The sequence below is a fragment of the Electrophorus electricus genome, chromosome 18 (genome assembly GCF_013358815.1).
Source record: "Electrophorus electricus isolate fEleEle1 chromosome 18, fEleEle1.pri, whole genome shotgun sequence".
Classification (NCBI taxonomy): domain Eukaryota; kingdom Metazoa; phylum Chordata; class Actinopteri; order Gymnotiformes; family Gymnotidae; genus Electrophorus; species Electrophorus electricus.
In genome coordinates this window covers 15,710,538-15,728,136 of record NC_049552.1, presented here as the reverse complement: position 1 = coordinate 15,728,136, position 17,599 = coordinate 15,710,538, and the positions used below count along the sequence as shown (strand labels likewise).

At 43.5% G+C, this 17,599-nt stretch overlaps 1 protein-coding gene across 4 annotated transcripts in view; it reads left to right on the top strand.

The window, feature by feature from the left end:
• astn1 (astrotactin 1) overlaps positions 1-17,599 on the top strand; it is a 199,646-nt gene that overhangs the window by 62,499 nt on the left and 119,548 nt on the right. For all 4 annotated transcript variants that reach the window (XM_027011363.2, XM_027011361.2, XM_027011360.2 and 1 more), the window contains 3 exons: positions 861-1,028; positions 11,544-11,628; positions 13,101-13,175. In XM_027011363.2, coding sequence (XP_026867164.2) covers positions 861-1,028; positions 11,544-11,628; positions 13,101-13,175 — 328 coding nt within the window. The remainder of the gene's footprint in view (positions 1-860; positions 1,029-11,543; positions 11,629-13,100; positions 13,176-17,599) is intronic.

The following is a 17,599-nucleotide window of genomic DNA, read 5'->3' as shown; positions in this document are numbered from 1 at the left end:
TCTTCTACATACAATAATGAATTAATTATTCACAAACTGCAGTGGTGAACTGTGAATGGTTTTTAATCGTCTGCTGTGTTTGTTATGGCACATTAACAATAGTACTTATCTGTGTTTATCTACGTCTGCAAGTGGTTATGCGTGACCATATTACTGGAAAATTAATTGACAGTGAGGTGCAGGTTAAAATGAATGTTAAATGAATGGGGTTTAATACAATATTCCACATCACACACCACAGCAGAATTCATTTCCAGTTATGCTTGGATGGTCGCGGTGGTCTGGAGATTGCAACGGTGTACACAGTGGATTAATGACCACAGTGGGTCCACATACCGGAACCCTTGACTTATTAATATTTACACTGGACTGCACTTGTGTGTTACCACAATCCTCGGTGTAACAGGCAGGATCTCAGTAGCGGGATGAGACTCTGTTATTACTTACAGAAGACTAGTGGCATTTGATTATATTTTCACACCAGGTGAAAACGCGCAATCTGTCTCTCCTGGCCAGACAGGTGAATTCACTGTAAAAACACAGGATGTAGGAGTAGGCGGATCCTTTTAAAAGTGCCTGCAGATGCAGCCCCCTGTGTTGACGGCTCTTTGTGAGAGGGGTGTTGAGTATTCAGGAGTAGAAAAGCTCGGAATTACTGAATGCTTCCTGAATTTTGGCTGCAGTGGGCATTGTTGCAGTTTAAAACTCTGAAGGCCTGGAGCCCAGAGTGGCTGCTAGATCTCTAACCATCAGCCACCTTTGTTGATGTTTACTCTCGATGCGTGCTGGACTGGCTGGCGTTGCGTTTTTCCGTGCGCCCCCCGGCTGTTCTGTCTGATCGTGTGCGCTCCCCTCTGAAGGCTCCAGGTTCATCCTGATGCAGGCTAGCCAGCTGGATGCCTCTGATTGGCTGAACCCAGCGCAGGTGCTACTCTACCACCAGCAGAATGCCAGTGGACCCTGGATCCAGGAGCTGTGTGGCCGCCGCCTCCTGGACCCCTGCGAACACCAATGCGACCAAGATACAGGTACAAGCCCTGCCTCCATTCCCATGCAAACCCCGCCTCCCTGCAGTCCTTCCCATGACTGTGAGTGCCACACATTCTGATAAATGACTCTCGTTCCCGTACAGTGCCTTGGTTAAAGATTTATCTCTATAAAGGTGTTTGAGTGCATAGAAAACAGCGTGAGCACATTTAAAAGGGGGTGACTTATAGGCTTAATGTCCTATCTAGTACCAATTTATATGTTTTCATTCCCACCTCCCTGTGATTTTTACTTTGCGGCTATTATTCAGTCGGCCTAACAAGCGTTATTGCTCCTATTTGCTGAGTGTGCATGTTTTTTGGTTATAATTAGTGGCAGGAATGATCACCCAGCAGGTGGCTAGCCTAAAAAAGCCATGCTGTGTTGGCAGAGAGCTGACGTGGGTGGCATCCCACCCTGCACCCCTGCTGCGCCTGTTCTCTGTCGTTCAGCCGGAGCGGATTGAAAACAGCTCCTTTAAGGACAGTCCGAGCGGAGCAGTGGAGAGGAGAAGTGCTGGAATCTGAAGTTTCGTTTGCGGTTCTTGGATGTGCTAAGCTAGGACGACTTTGAAGACGGTTGCACATCGTCTGACTGGGACGTGCGGTGGAGATTTTGCAGAACTGTGTGTGGGGAAACCAACATTTAAACTGAAATGGGGTCAGAGGACCGTTTTGGTGACTTTGTCTGCCTATTGTTTATAATTCCTCAAAGAACTGGGGAAAGTCACATTTATTTTGTGTTCGTGTGCTTCACCGTCTGCATGCTGCAGCTGTATGTTTTCCTGCATGGGTTATGGGATGTTAATGAACGTTTATTCCCTTTCACTCTCAAAGTTTGCACTTTCCGTAAAAAGGCAGACTTATTTAGGTTTTTTAATAACTTAAACATAGTTGGCAGACTTGTTCTGACTACATCAAAAGAAATGTCTACAGACGTACTCGCGCAGACCTCAGTGTGGCCGTCGTTGGTAGAGGTGACTCCCTGCAGAGCTAACCCGTCCTTGAGAACCTCCTCCTGGGTTTGTATCCACACCTCAGCAGTGCTGGTGCCTCCGGTGGCTCGGGAGTCCTGCAGCACTGCACTACACATGGGGCAGAAACAGAGCCGGTCCAGGCTTCTGCTTCCTGGTGAACGACCCTGTTTCAGTTTGGTAATCGCATTGCGCTTTTCATATGCGGCATTCATAATGAGGGCCTTGGTGAAATGGGCCACTCGGAGAGCCGATGCCGGTGGGAGCCCGGCGGACAGTCGGCCGGGCTCCTGTGTGCCTTGGGCGAGATTGGCGCGGTGTTCTCTGGGAAAGTCCCAACCAGGGTGAGACAGAGGTGAGGTGGCAGAGCTCCTGGTATGCCTGTCCCTCAGGGCTTTTATTTCACAGGAACGTGGCGTGTTGCTCAAGGGTGCTAACCCTGCCTTGAACTTAAGTTTCATTCATTTCACCTGAATAATAGCTCCATCGCAGGCTCCCTGTGAGGTGGGGGTGGGGGATCATTCCCGACTTAGACGTCATTAATGAATCATGAATGTAGCTTCAGTCTGTGTCCAAATTCGATAGCCATGTTCCAGCAAGTACAAATGTAAATACTGCACCAATGTCCGCATTATTTTATTTAAAATGATTAGCTCTAAATTCCCAACACATTCTGTGGTGGAGACTATTGACATTTGTGCTTTATGTATGTTTGTAATCAATATTTCATGGATTCACTAAAGCTGCGCTTAGTTGTCAAGCAAAGAGTTCGGTACCAATTTAGTTGAAGTGCATTAACGTGTTCGACGACTATCCAAAAAACCTCCTCCGACGTGCCGGAGCAATTTGGTTTTCTGGGCCATTGCATTTTTAGTTTTGGTGTGGCTCATGTTTGACTTTGCTTTCCTAGGGGTTACTTGTTAACGCAGTAGCACAAAAACGAAACCCTTAATGGGCTGTTTTAACAAATTGGTTGAACTGCCAAGCAAATTCATAACCTCCTCTGTGAGCTTGTAGAATGACAAAATAATTAAAAATGGCTTTTCTCTCCCTCTCTGGACCTTCATCGTGAACCGTCCGGTGGGCCGAGACTGGCCCCTGATCCTTCTCTCTGTGGCCTTTAATACTTTCCATGTTCAGGAAATATATATTTACTTTTTTTACATCATGCTTTTCAGAGACTTGTTTTCATCTTTTTCCACATAGCTTTCTTTAAGGGAATGTTCACTGTCATTCGGGGTTAACACAGAGTGTCCAGCTGATCCAACGTCTGCAGCCCAGTCTTCCTCTGTGGAAATGATCGTCCCTCCTGCGGTCACTAGTCACATCATTGCTGACACAACATTAACCAGAATGCTGCAGGTTTTAAGGTTGTTTAGGTAATAATGCTCACACAGCCCTGCGCTGCCCCATGTTGCCTCTGTGCTGCCCCTATAATCTGTTCATGCACTCCAGTGGATAGTTCTCTGCAGGAGCAGCTCAGGGAACATGTGTGGTTTGTAAGGACCTCCAGCCTTCACAGTGTTTAAGTCATTGGATACGGTCGGATTTTTGCTCCTTTGCTCTGTGATCCAGAACATTGGATTTGGAATAAAATAATGACCATGAGCTTAGACTGTAGAAACTTTGAGAGTTTCTACATCAGATTCAGACCTCTTTAAAATCTTTCCATTTCAGACATCCAAAAAGAGGGACACACCAATACAGGAGGTCTGGGTCAGTAACGATAGCCGATAGTTAGCCCCCTAGGGTCTAAGCCATTTCTGGCACTTGATAATGATAAACAATAATTATCATCTTCTTGTGGCCAGAAGCATTAAAGGGTAATTATACATTTCTACAGTGTAATGTGTTTATTAGGTGCAGGGAACATTACTTAGACTAGAGCTCTAAAGAGAGTCTGTTCATAAAATGATAAGCTCATCTCTCAGAGATAATGTACCCCATCATTCAGCCTGACCTTTACCTGTGTTCTTATTTCACTGATCTGGTTTAAACCACAAACGTTCCTGACCACAGTCAAATAAATGTGCAGGGCGTGCCATACACACACACACAAAATAACAAAATATCCTAGAAGGGTTTTCTACCTATTGTGGGGACAGATGTGTGTGTGTGTGTGTGTGTGTGTGTGTGTTTAATTTACAGCAAAGGGACTGTCCCACTCATCACCCAAACTGAACAAAACTCGCCAATTCAGTATCCAAACTGATATCTTTAGCAACAACAAGAAAAAATGGATGAACCCATGAATATAACAATTCCTTTTCAGGCATATCACACACATCATTTGACTGATAAACCAAATCAGGCCTGCCCTTTGTAATCTATCCCTGCAGTAACTAATATTTACAGCATTTAGCTGACACTTTTACCCAAAGCAACTTATAATTATGAGTGAATACAACTTGAGTAATTGAGGGTCTTACTCAGGGGTCCAACAGTGGCAACTTGGCAGTGGGGGATTTGTGCTGGCAACCTTTTGATTACTAGTCAAGTACCTTAACCACTGAGACACCACTGTCCCGTTTATGTTTACTGCGTTTATCTGACCCTTATGAATATTTGAATATTGTGGATTGTGTTGGTCCTTTGTCAACATCAGACAATCCTTAATGTAGATGCTTCTCCACTGCGGATAATTCGAGCCCAGTCGTGGTTAAAGCCCCATCTCAGTCTATATCTATAGTAATTATTCAGAGGATTACAGTTACTACATATGAACCGTCAGCAGAGTCTTTCGCTGCACGCTCAAATTCGGGGTGCTGGGATGTTGCCTGCTGACTTTAAAATAGCTATTCCGTATTTATTGCACAAAGCTAAACAAGGTTTGAGAGGAAGGGGTACTGTGGCTGTTGTTTGGGGCAAAGGAAGTGACTCTGAAAAGTAGAGTTTTTAATGCAAATAGTTTGATCTTTTGGGTATAATGTTTGGAGTCCTTTGGTGGTGTTGCATGTTGGATCAAAAGGATCACGATGCACCAGTTAGTATGTCGTGAATGGTTTCAGACGCCTTAAACTTGGCGTATGAAGGGACCAGTAAAATGTGGTGCACACCTTCACTGCAGAGCTGAACCAAACGTGTTCCAGGCGATTCAATCTCCCCTTTTATCGCCCATTTCAGGTTTGCCGTTTCTAGCCTGGTTCACTGGTCCACTATATTCAATTATTCATCAAATATGAGAAAAAGATCTTTCTCACATTAACTTATGTAGTCAGGAGTTGGGGATGGAGACGTGATACCAGTTCTGCTATTCACAGTGAACACAGTCAGTGATGCCTGTGATGTTCCTTTTTAGGGAGTGTATGTCCTGAAGACAACGAGAATATTTCCGGTGATTGTTTATATTGTGCCTTGGCTTTCCAAAAACTGAAGGAGTTGGACACTTTATTGGGTTGTCTGCTGGAGCAGATGGGAATCTAAGATACGTTCCCTCCTTATTCTCAGGTGTTCCTTCGTGTATTCATTAAAAAGAACAAGGACATGTGTAGCCATTGCATCAGCAGTTTTACGTGTTTGACATTATAAACGCAGTAGTGTTTAGAAGCTGAGATCATGTATTGGTTTGACAATAGGCAACAAACCATAAAATGCCTTTAGCTTTTGCACCAATTACTGTAAGAGTAATAGTATGAGGCTCCCAGACTCTTTTCCACTTTCCCAAATGGTAAACGCTTGACTGGTTCGATTGGCTGGGTTTGTGAGTAGATTTGACCTATTTAAGGGTTATTTATCAAGTGACATTGCCTGCTCGATCTCAATAGGCTGCTGCATGCATCACGTGGTTGGGATTGTGTCCTCATTCAGACATTTGTTTTGTGCTTCCTAATGTACCTGGATGGACCAGCGACTGATGAATGGTGTTTTTACAAGGCCACAGACTCCTGGTTAACGTGGCAAAATTTGCTAGAGCAACGGCAGTGTGTTTGGGGAAGGGCCAGCATATGCTGTTGACCGCCTTCCTTTGAACTTGATGCATTTATTTTTTAAGAATGGTAGGTTACTGCTATAAGTTCAGGATTTGTTTCTGCTATTGTCATTCCCTTAATCGCGTGACCTTTTAAAAGAAGGTTAGTTTTGATTAGTCATTTTTGTGCCAAAGCGCTTTTGAGAATAGAAAGGTGCTTCGGAACTCATCTCTGCTGTTGGCTGCCCAGTGAAACGTTTCAGGTTCCCATGGACTCCAGTTGGCTGGAGATGTGCTTTTACAGAAGGGTGAAGTGGGGGTGGCCGTCCTGTGTTTATTTCAGTTCAATATGCCTTAGTTGAACTACTCATTAATTTAAAAAGAGTTGGCACGTGCACGTGTATATTTGGCTGGCTTCACACTCCCAGTTGTAGTATTTTCAGATCTCTCTCACCTTTTACACTGGGACTGATGAACCCATCATGTGCTGCTGTGGATCATGTAAGGGTGGATGCATTATCTTCTGGCTGTGAGGAATTGGGGTGAATGTAGGATTCACCATTTCTTACAGCCTCAGTGTTCTGGAATGGATGGCTGGAATGGATTAGAACATGTTAACGATGCAGTCATCCAAAACATGTAACGATGCAGTCAACCAGAAAATGTTAATGATGCAGTCTCCCAAAACACGTTAACAATGCAGTCACCCAGAACACGTAACGATGCAGTCACCCAGAACACGTAACGATGCAGTCACCCAGAACACGTAACGATGCAGTCATCCAGAACACGTAACGATGCAGTCACCCAGAACACGTAACGATGCAGTCATCTAGAACACGTAACGATGCAGTCATCCAGAACACATAACGATGCAGTCATCCAGAACATGTAACGATGCAGTCAACCAGAAAATGTTAATGATGCAGTCACCCAGAACACATAATGATGCAGTCATCCAGAACACATTAACGATGCAGTCATCCAGAACACGTAACGATGCAGTCAACCAGAAAATGTTAATGATGTAGTCACCCAGAACACATAATGATGCAGTCATCCAGAACATGTAACGATGCAGTCATCCAGAACATGTAACGATGCAGTCAACCAGAAAATGTTAATGATGCAGTCACCCAGAACACTTTAATGATGCAGTCACCCAGAACACGTAACGATGCAGTCATCTAGAACACGTAACGATGCAGTCATCCAGAACACATAATGATGCAGTCATCCAGAACACATAATGATGCAGTCATCCAGAACATGTTAATGATGCAGTCAACCAGAACATGTTAACGATGCAGTCACTCAGAACACGTAGACGATGCAGTCAACCAGAAAATGTTAATGATGCAGTCACCCAGAACACATAATGATGCAGTCATCCAGAACATGTTAACGATGCAGTCACGCAGAACACTTTAATGATGCAGTCACTCAGAACATGTTAATGATGCAGTCAACCAGAACATGTTAACGATGCAGTCACCCAGAACACGTAGACGATGCAGTCAACCAGAATATGTTAATGATGCAGTCACCCAGAACACATAATGATGCAGTCACCCAGAACACGTTAACAATGCAGTCATGCAGAACACATTAACGATGCAGTCACCCAGAACATGTTAATGATGCAGTCACCCAGAACACTTTAATAATGCAGTCGCTCAGAACATGTAACAATGCAGTCATGCAGAACACATTAACGATGCAGTCACCCAGAACATGTTAATGATGCAGTCACCCAGAACACTTTAATAATGCAGTCGCTCAGAACATGTAACGATGCAGTCATCCAGAACACGTAACGATGCAGTCAACCAGAAAACGTTAATGATGCACTCACCCAGAACACATAACAACGCAGTCATCCAGAACACATTAACGATGCAGTCAACCAGTTAACGATGGTCATCAAAACACGTTAATAATGGTCACCCAGAACAGGTTAACGATGGTCATCAGAACACGTTAATAATGGTCACCCAGAACACGTTAACGATGGTCATCAGAACACGCCTTGTGGGTGGACTGTGTTGGCACAGGCATCATCTTTAATGATTATATTGCTGCCCACTGTAGAAGCAGGATGAAGTCTGAAGTGTACAGAAAAGATTTTATCCATTCAGATCCAAGATAGCGCCCCAGACTCAGTGCTCCAGACCCAGTGCTCCTAAAGCACTGCCCCCAGATCGAGTGCCCCCAGATCGAGTGCCCACAGACCGAGTGCCCCAGACCGAGTGCACAGAGCTTCATCATCCAGAAGTCCTGTGCTCTGACTCCTATTTCTAAAGGGACTTTGGGGTTTTTCAAGGCCAAAAAGTCATTCATTGAACTGTGGTGAGCAGACATTTCAATTGCTGAAGGCAAGTCTGAAGGTGCATGGTGATGTCTGGGACATTCTCCATCTGGAGATGACTGCAGCTTGCATATTGCAGGAAGTCGTCCTTTTCTTTCTTTACACCCAAGTACTAAACTATTTCATTAAGGCTTATGTGAATCTTTCCAATAGTCCAACAAATTGAGGGATTATGTTTCGGTTCATATCCTTGAATTAACCCTTGGAAATTCCTCGCTTAAATTTCATAATCATTGTTTCATTTCACATCCAGTGTCCAACACTAATTGTGTCTGTGTCCAGTGACATTTGGACTGGACTGTACACGTGTCCAGTCTCGAGCACACGTGTACTGACCTAGTAAGCTAAATTCTTCGCTAAATTCACACGTAACACACTCAAAGTGTCAGTTACACATCCTCTTCAGGGTCTAGCCTCATCAGTGTTGAGCAACAAATCACGGTCTTGGGCGTGACCTGACAGGAGAGGTCAGTGCAGGCATGAATGATTGGCCCTACCTGGCATTCCGCAGGGGCTTATGGGAGTGCAGATGTGGAGCATCTGTTGTAAACATGGCAGACACGGCGACACCACTTACACCTTGTACACTTGTACACTTACACGTCGAACACTCACATCCGTCACTGTGCACAACAGGCACTGAGCTGTGGAGGAGTGGCCATGTGTGTGTGCTTATGGATTAGTTCATGGCTATGGACTTTTGTGTGCTTAAGAAATGCTACATGTTTATGGAATAGAGTGTGCTCATGGGATACTGCATGTTTATGGAATGTGTGCTTATGGAATAGTGGAAGCTTATGGAATTGTGTGTAATATGTATGTTCCTGAAATTGTACCTGTGTAGACATGCTGGTCCTCGATCCCATCCCAAGGAGATTTGTCCTACTGTAAAGGGTTGTGTGTTCCTGTCATGTCCCTGTTATAGAACACATTCAGTATGCTGGTGAAATACATAAAAAGTTGAGTTCAGTATGTTGTTTACTTGTGAGATGAGTTGAATTCAGTCTGCTGGTTAATTGCGTGATGAGTTGAATTCAGTCTGCTGGTTAATTGCGTGATGAGTTGAATTCAGTGTGCTGGTTAATTGCGTGATGAGTTGAATTCAGTGTGCTGGTTAATTGCGTGATGAGTTGAATTCAGTGTGCTGGTTAATTGCGTGATGAGTTGAATTCAGTCTGCTGGTTAATTGCGTGATGAGTTGAATTCAGTCTGCTGGTTAATTGCGTGATGAGTTGAATTCAGTGTGCTGGTTAATTGCGTGATGAGTTGAATTCAGTGTGCTGGTTAATTGCGTGATGAGTTGAATTCAGTCTGCTGGTTAATTGCGTGATGAGTTGAATTCAGTGTGCTGGTTAATTGCGTGATGAGTTGAATTCAGTCTGCTGGTTAATTGCGTGATGAGTTGAATTCAGTGTGCTGGTTAATTGCGTGATGAGTTGAATTCAGTGTGCTGGTTAATTGCGTGATGAGTTGAATTCAGTCTGCTGGTTAATTGCGTGATGAGTTGAATTCAGTGTGCTGGTTAATTGCGTGATGAGTTGAATTCAGTCTGCTGGTTAATTGCGTGATGAGTTGAATTCAGTCTGCTGGTTAATTGCGTGATGAGTTGAATTCAGTCTGCTGGTTAATTGCGTGATGAGTTGAATTCAGTGTGCTGGTTAATTGCGTGATGAGTTGAATTCAGTGTGCTGGTTAAGTACCTGTCAGGGCTCCAGCCAAAAAAAAAAGAGCTTAAGGAGCCAGTGGCTCTTAAAAGAAAGCAAATCTGAAGCCAATATCTTAAGTGCTGAATAATAATGAGCAAATAGGCTGTTAATTCGCATGCACAAGACACGGTGAGGGCTGAGGGGGCCTGCGTAGAAACACACTGTGCTGGAGCCATCACCTGCGTTTTCCTGTCTTTGCCTCAGCTCTTTTTCAAATGATTCATTACTCTTCCAAACTCCGTCTAGCCCGCTGTATCTACCTTTGAACAGAGTTCACGATACACCGTCTGCTCTATGTTGTCATAGCTGAGGCTCAGAAGCCTTTCTGTGGTTGTACGTTTGCATGGAGCGCACAGCTGTTCAAGTGCACCTTCGTCTGCACCTTCCCATAGTGCACTGGTGCTAACAGTCAGACTGGGGTTGAGCACATGTAGATTGTGTGAAAAAATCTGATATTTTTCAGATATTTTCTTATGGTCAAACAAGCTCAGCTTGTCTACTTTGGTTGTTTTTTTGGTTTTTGGTGAATATCCCACAAACACAGAGCCGTTTTTGATAGGCAGACGTGTGATGGGTCGCTATAGCCTATCTGTTACCTTTTAAGATAAAAATAGTTTAAATAATAATAATAAATGTAAAAAATGTAATAAATAAATAATTCCCTATAAAAAATCATAATTCACAGTTAGCAAATTTATATTTGTGGTCGCACTTGCAACCATTTTAGTCACAGTGTGAAGCCCTGACTGTGTGGAGTTGAATTCAGTATGTTGGTTAAATACCTACTGAGTTTAATTATGTATGCTGGTTAAATACCTACTGAGTTGAATTCAGTATGCTGGTTAAATACCTACTGAATTGAATTCTGTATGCTGGTTAAATACCAACTGAGTTGAATTCAACCTATTGAGTTGATGCTTCTCAAGGCTGGTCATTGGATTGGGACTAATATCTCCTAATTTAGGATTAGCAAAGACTGTTATGTATGGTGCAGATTTATGCAATAATGCTGACACCTAGCAGACAGCACACTTACAAACTAATTTTTTATTATCATATAATCAGTGAATGGTCCAACTGCTTCTAAGACCCCGCAAAGAACAAAAAGAGGAGTTCTCTGATGTCTGTCCTAGACTAGCCTGCACTCCATCACAGAGGAACCGAGAATGAGGAAACCAAATCAGAAAGTTCCAGCAAGTCAGTTTAGACATCCCTGGAGGACCAGTGTGCAGTGTGATCCCCAGTGTTCGCTCAGGGAACGCATGATCTGCACCGATGCAGCATCATCTACAATGCCGGACATGTGCCATGCACATTTCCGCTTTTACCGGGATTAACTGGAATGAAACAGAATTGACCCCTGAACCCTAACAAACGTGAGCATGCCTGCGTGGTGTCGGTGACCTGTTGTAGCGGTCATTAATGTGGAATGGGTGGGAACATTACCACTCTGCCACGCTCCTGCTTGGTACCCTCACCATTAGAGCATGCCACATTCACCGTGCCACCTGCCCCGACTGGTTTTAATGATCTTATCCACTTTCTCCCGGTGTCTGTTCCCAGGCGAATGTCTGTGCTTCGACGGATATATGAAGGACCCCGTTCACAAGCATCTTTGCATCCGCAATGAATGGGGCCCAAATCAAGGGTGAGTAATCTGACCCACTGTTAGAGAACGTTTTCATCTGTGGTTCAACGCATTTGATCGTCACACAGACTGACACAGTTCTCATGCTGAACAACATCAGCAGTTAAAATGCTAACCGTTAATAAGTGATCTGAATGTAGTTTTTGGAAAATTGCTTTAATCAATAAGCTAAATTATTTATGTACTGTTCCATTTCACATGAGCTGTAGAGCAGTCTGCATTGTTTTTTGTGCTGGCATAAATTTTCTGTCCAGACCTCATTTGCTTGTGGGGCACTAGTACAGGTTTTCACATTCACGACATGTAGCTGACACTTTTATCCAAAGAGACTTACAATTCTGACTCAACACAACTTGAGTGATTGAGGGTCTTGCTCAGGGGCCCAACAGTGGCAACCTGGTAGTGGTTGGGACTTGACCTGACAACCTTATGATGAACCTTCTGATTACTAGTCAATCAACTTAACCACAGATCCATTATTATTATTGTTTGAAATGTTGCTTTAACTTTCCAAACTTGGAGCAGCATCAGAGTGGCTTAAAAAAAGTCCACATATAGAAGGCTGAGGTGTTTAAGATCAGATCTGAAAACCAGCTGGACCTTGGTGCGAAGGTAGATTTGCTAACAACACATGAACATTGCCACGAGTAGATTAACATTAGGAAAATATGAAAAACATTATGAATACATGTTAGAAACCCAAGCCAAAACAGGAAAACAGGAAAACAAAGATCTGCTAAGGAGATCTGTTTAAGACATTTAAAAATAATTAGACCTCACGCTCACCACCAATCACATGAGCTTCTCAGGATGGCGGAGCTTCTGATCCGGTGTAGTCTGATTAAGACTCAGAGTTGGAGAAATCCTTGGCATTTTAATTGGAAGGCGGATGGAAGTGATGACGGTCGGAGAGGTGGATCCGTTAATTAAAAATTTGATTGGAGCTATCAGGTGCCAATGAGCACGTGGCTGGGAATTCTGAAGCTTGTGCACTTGGTACCATGCTGTGAAGATGGGAAGAGTTTTTCATTTGGCTTAAAACCTCACGGAAGCAATAGGAAGTCTTGGAAAAAAAATACTTTTTACATTTTCCCAGAAGTGCTAAAATATATACTTAATTTTGGGGATTTGTCAACTTTCTGTCTATCAGTTGCCTTAGTGATTATGACTTTGTTTCTGCCCAAATAGTGTCTCTCAGGCTTTACAACTGTCCATAATATTCCCCATGTCAAGAATGCTCCAAGGTGTAAGAGGGATTAACCTCGTGACCCAGCAAAACAGAAAGCCTTTAGAAAGTCACATGTTTGGTGTACACGCAGGTTTAAAGGACAAATTTAGTCATTTTCTTGAAAAGGTACACAGTACAGTGATGAGTGGGACACTGTGTAGTTATGAGGCCGTGTTTTAACAGCAGGTTTCTACGGAAAGCCGGGGCTTGTAGTGCAGCGCTAACCTATCCTGCTCTTCCGTAGACCTTGGCCCTACACCATTTTCCAGCGTGGCTTCGATTTGGTCATGGGAGAGCAGCCCTCTGATCGGATCTTCAGGTAAGAGATGGCGCTTTTCTGTTCTAAGCCCACTGTTACAAAATAATTGGTCTGTACTGTCTCATGCTGTTGCACTGGTGGCTCAGTATAGCAGCTCTGTAAAGCAGCTCTGTATAACTGCTCTGTAAAGTTGCTCTGTATAGCTGCTCTGTAAGGTTGCTCTGTAAAGCTGTTCTGTAAAGCTGCTCTGTAAAGCTGCTCTCTATAGCTGCTTTGTATAGCTGCTCTCTATAGCTGCTCTGTAAAGCTGCTCTCTATAGCTGCTCTGTATAGCTGCTCTCTCTAGCTGCTCTGTAAAGCTGCTCTCTATAGATGCTATGTATAGCTGCTCTCTATAGTTGCTCTGTATAGCTGCTCTGTAAAGCTGCTCCCTATAGCTGCTCTCTATAGCTGCTCTGTAAAGGTGCTCTGTATAGCTGCTCTGTAAACCTGTTCTCTGTAGCTGCTCTATAAAGCTGCTCTCTATAGCAGCAACACATCCATTTTTGTCTGGTTTATCCCCCTCCATCATAAAGTATTTGTCTTTGTATAAAATGAATAGTTTATACATAATGCTATTATTAGTGCCTGAATTATAGTAGCATTCACTCATCCTTTAGCAATGGAGTAAAAAAATAATAAATAAAAATGACATTTAAGAAGTGACATTTAAAAGAGTTGTCTAAGGTTAGATGATCATAACTTTTATGTCTGCTGGCCCTTTAGATGTCAACTTACAGCTCATTTGAATCAGTTGGTTTTATTTAAGATAATTATCATTTGTTACTAAAGGTTTCAAATGCCGTTTCTCTTACTCTAAAACCTCTCAGGCCATTTGAAGTTTGCTAGGCTTACTGGTCTTACTGGTCTGGGCAGGCTGTATATAAGGGAGTTTCCCATTGCTAGTCCATGACCTGCTCAGTGAAGAGATACTGTGAGCAAGGAGAACATTAGCCCAGGACAGGTCCCCACGCACAGAGATGTAGAGCCATGGGTTCCGGTTCCCTGCCGTTGCCTCGATGCTCTAAAAAACCCAAAACATATCACTGCTGAGAAAACATTGCAAATATTTCAAACAGGATAAGACTCCTCAGCAGTGTCAGACCTGAAGGCTGTGGAGCGGCTTATTGTCATTGGCCATAACTTAAGGTAATCAGTGCAGTAACCACAGCAAGGACACCCCCGAATATTCGAGCATTGCTTTGGCATATTCACCAATAACAGTTCCATTGTACAGCCAGAAGCCCAACGTCAGCAACTTGGCACAAACCTTCATGCGTGAAATGACCTGATGTGAAGTCATGCCACCCATACCATTCCAGGAAGGACTGATCATGTCGTTTGGATACTGTTCATCTGTACAAATCACGTTGTGTTTATTTTTTGCAGCTTTCTTCCGAATTCAAATTCCTCTTGGCGACGCTAGACTGGGTTTGATGCATTCCTTCCCAGCAGTTTGACCAAGTCCTAGTGATTTCAAACCCGTAGGACATACGCTATGGTAATCGGGTCCTTTGTAATACCTGAGGAACACGCAGATTTCAGATTTCTCCTGGATGCGAGCTGCCGAACGTGTCTGTCTCGGTCAGATTAAGTGTTATATTTCTGAGCAACCCAGCACTTCAGTATTTGATGCAATTTGTATGAAAGATTTATTTTCAATTTTACAAAATGTTACCATATGCATGTTTTGGAGCATACATGGAAAGCAGAGCCCATAATCAATTTAGAATGTTTATTTATATTTCTTGATTTTTGCATCAGGCTCAGAAATGGCGTGATTGATATTGGTTTAACATTCAAAAAATACATTTCAGTTGTGCGCAAAAGATGCAAGTAAGACATCCATCAAAGACCCTGCCAATCCTCTTCACGTTTTGGACAGGTTCAAGGATGCAGCCCCGTCGTCTGACTTGCCTTCCAATTTCTGTGCTATTTAAGACGACTGTGTGACACATCCGAACAGCGACGGTGTGATATGATCCCAGTGCGTGTCTGCCAGTCGCACGGCGTTCCCAGCAAGGACAACAGCAGCACAGAATAATTCCTGACATCCTCAGCGCACTACAGAAGCGCTCGTTGCACGGGCACTCGCTCCTCCCGCATGCTAGCGGCTCGGGTCTTTGTTTGCTGTTCCACAGAAGCTTCCCCATGTAGATGTTTTTCTTGTCTTAACTTGTGCTGCATGTGCAGCAGTGCAGCGCAGTTCCAGTTCCCGCGGTTTTGTTCGGTGAGCCGCTTACAAAGCCTGCGCACACAGTTTCTTTTTTTTCCAAGCCGTTTTGCATTAGACTGTGTCAGAATTTGCAGGCGTCTGGGGATTACTCGGCGCTCCGCTGACCCTCATCGTATTCACTCACCTTTCCTTTCTCTCGGTTTGTTTGATGAACCCGTGGTAAGCCGTCCAATCACGTGCGCATGCCCGTTACTGGATCCGCAGCTCTGATTGGTTCGGATCGGCAGGGGACGCAACTTTCACTTTTATCCATTATTTATACTAAACAAACACGTCTGCTGGAGGAATGTTCTGGTACTGAAATGCCACCCTCGGTGGGAACACACGGAGGGGGAGGTTGTCACGGAAGCTGTTTAGAACCACACCACCCTTCCACTTTTATGAAGCTTTCATCTGACACGGGAAGTTTGTGAAGTAATTTCCCATGGTTCCCCGTGCTCCTAACAGAGGACAGGGATAGCGCAGCTCCCCGTAAGCTGTCTCTGGTGTCTCGCACACTCCCACACTTTACAGCTTATAGGCACTGTGCAGAGGCAGGTGTAACGTCGCTTCCCTCGTTTAGATCCCAACAATGGGACAACGCCCGTCTAATACTCCGTCCTAATTGAAGTTACGTGCAGGCATCTAATGCAGCGTATTAGGAGGCAGGAGCCAGACCCAGAGATTCCTCCAGCATGGCTGTAAAAATGCGGAGGGCTTGGAGGTGGATAATTGGATATAATCAAGCTTTTGCTTTTATGGCGCGTTCATTTAGTTGCATAATTTCTGAAATGACCCTGCCTGCTGCCCTCCTTGTCCTTTCATTATGCTAACGTAGCATTTTATGACATGCAGATTGAACAATCTGGACGTGAAAGGTGGAGCCCTCGGAAAAGGCGTCATTAACCCTTTCAGCGCACGGCTGCAGCGCGGCGTGAATAATATGTGAACGCTAGCGAAGCAGCTGGCACTGCAGAGGAGGGACTCTGTTGATTGTGCTGATCAGTGAGTTGAGCTGAAGGAGGTTTATGGTTTGGAGCCCAGTGTCTGTCCCCGATGGTGACGTGGAAAGTTGGTCAGCGCACTGGCTGTAACCTCAGAAAAGGAACAGAGGCACATTAGATTACATTAGATAGCATGCTACATTAGATTATGAAAATTTAGAATAATAATAATAACAAAACAACAACAACAACAACAGTAATAATAATGTTACTTCCTTTTTTAAGTTTCATGTATTTTCCAATATCCAGCTACTGTCCAGATAAACTTCTTAAATCCATTTTTCTCAGGTATCTAACATTTTTTTTTGCTGTAGAATATGTTTTTCAGGAAAAATCATGCGAGCGTTTCTATCCGAGCACAGTCATAAAACGCAGCACATGGATGAAGCCTCTTTCGGTTCCCATTTTGTGAATCTACGCTAAGTAAAGTGACGTAAGGAATTGCGTAATTGCACCGCGGTTCGGATAGAGCGCTCGCGTGTGAAAGCAAAGCAGAGACAATAAGACCAGAACTGGACCAGAGTGGTCTGGACTCACGTATTCGGGACAAGTGTGAAAACAGCCTAGGAAAAGGTTTTTTCTAAATAAAAATCTCTTTAAAATTATAATTCAATTAAAACAAAACAAAAGCCTTTAGAAATTATTAGTGAAGATAAAACAAAATAAGGTGATAATAAATGGCAATGAAGAAATTAATTGTTTATTGGGAGAGTAGCTGTAGAAATGAAAGCAGAGGGACAAGAAAAAATAAGGTTGAAGTAATTATCATAAAATAACAGTACGATAAAAGCACATGAATGCCAAATTCAAAATATGGGTTTTGACTTATTTTAAAATTAGTGATATTCATTGATAATGCCGAACAAATCTTTGAAGCTTTAAACCAAATTTCTGAGTTTTCTTGTGCTTAGGCTTCTGAAAGTTCAGTAAGTCAGAGTTTAATGATCTTAAGAGCTGATTCAGTAGCGAAGCTCTCGTTCGCTGAGCGCTGACGGAAGGTGATCAGCCATCAAGAGATTTGCTGGAAGAGGATTTTGAAGCAGAGTGTGTGGTGGTGCTTACACATGTAATATCCTCCCTGTTTTCAGTGAGTGCTACCGCAAACTGTCTGCTTAGTTATTTAGGTACTCCAGTAAACAAAGTGTCATAATAAATCGCAGTCAGACAGAAGAAAAGCACAAGTGGGTATCTCAGCATCTTGTGCTGTCAGGTAGAGTCTGCATAGT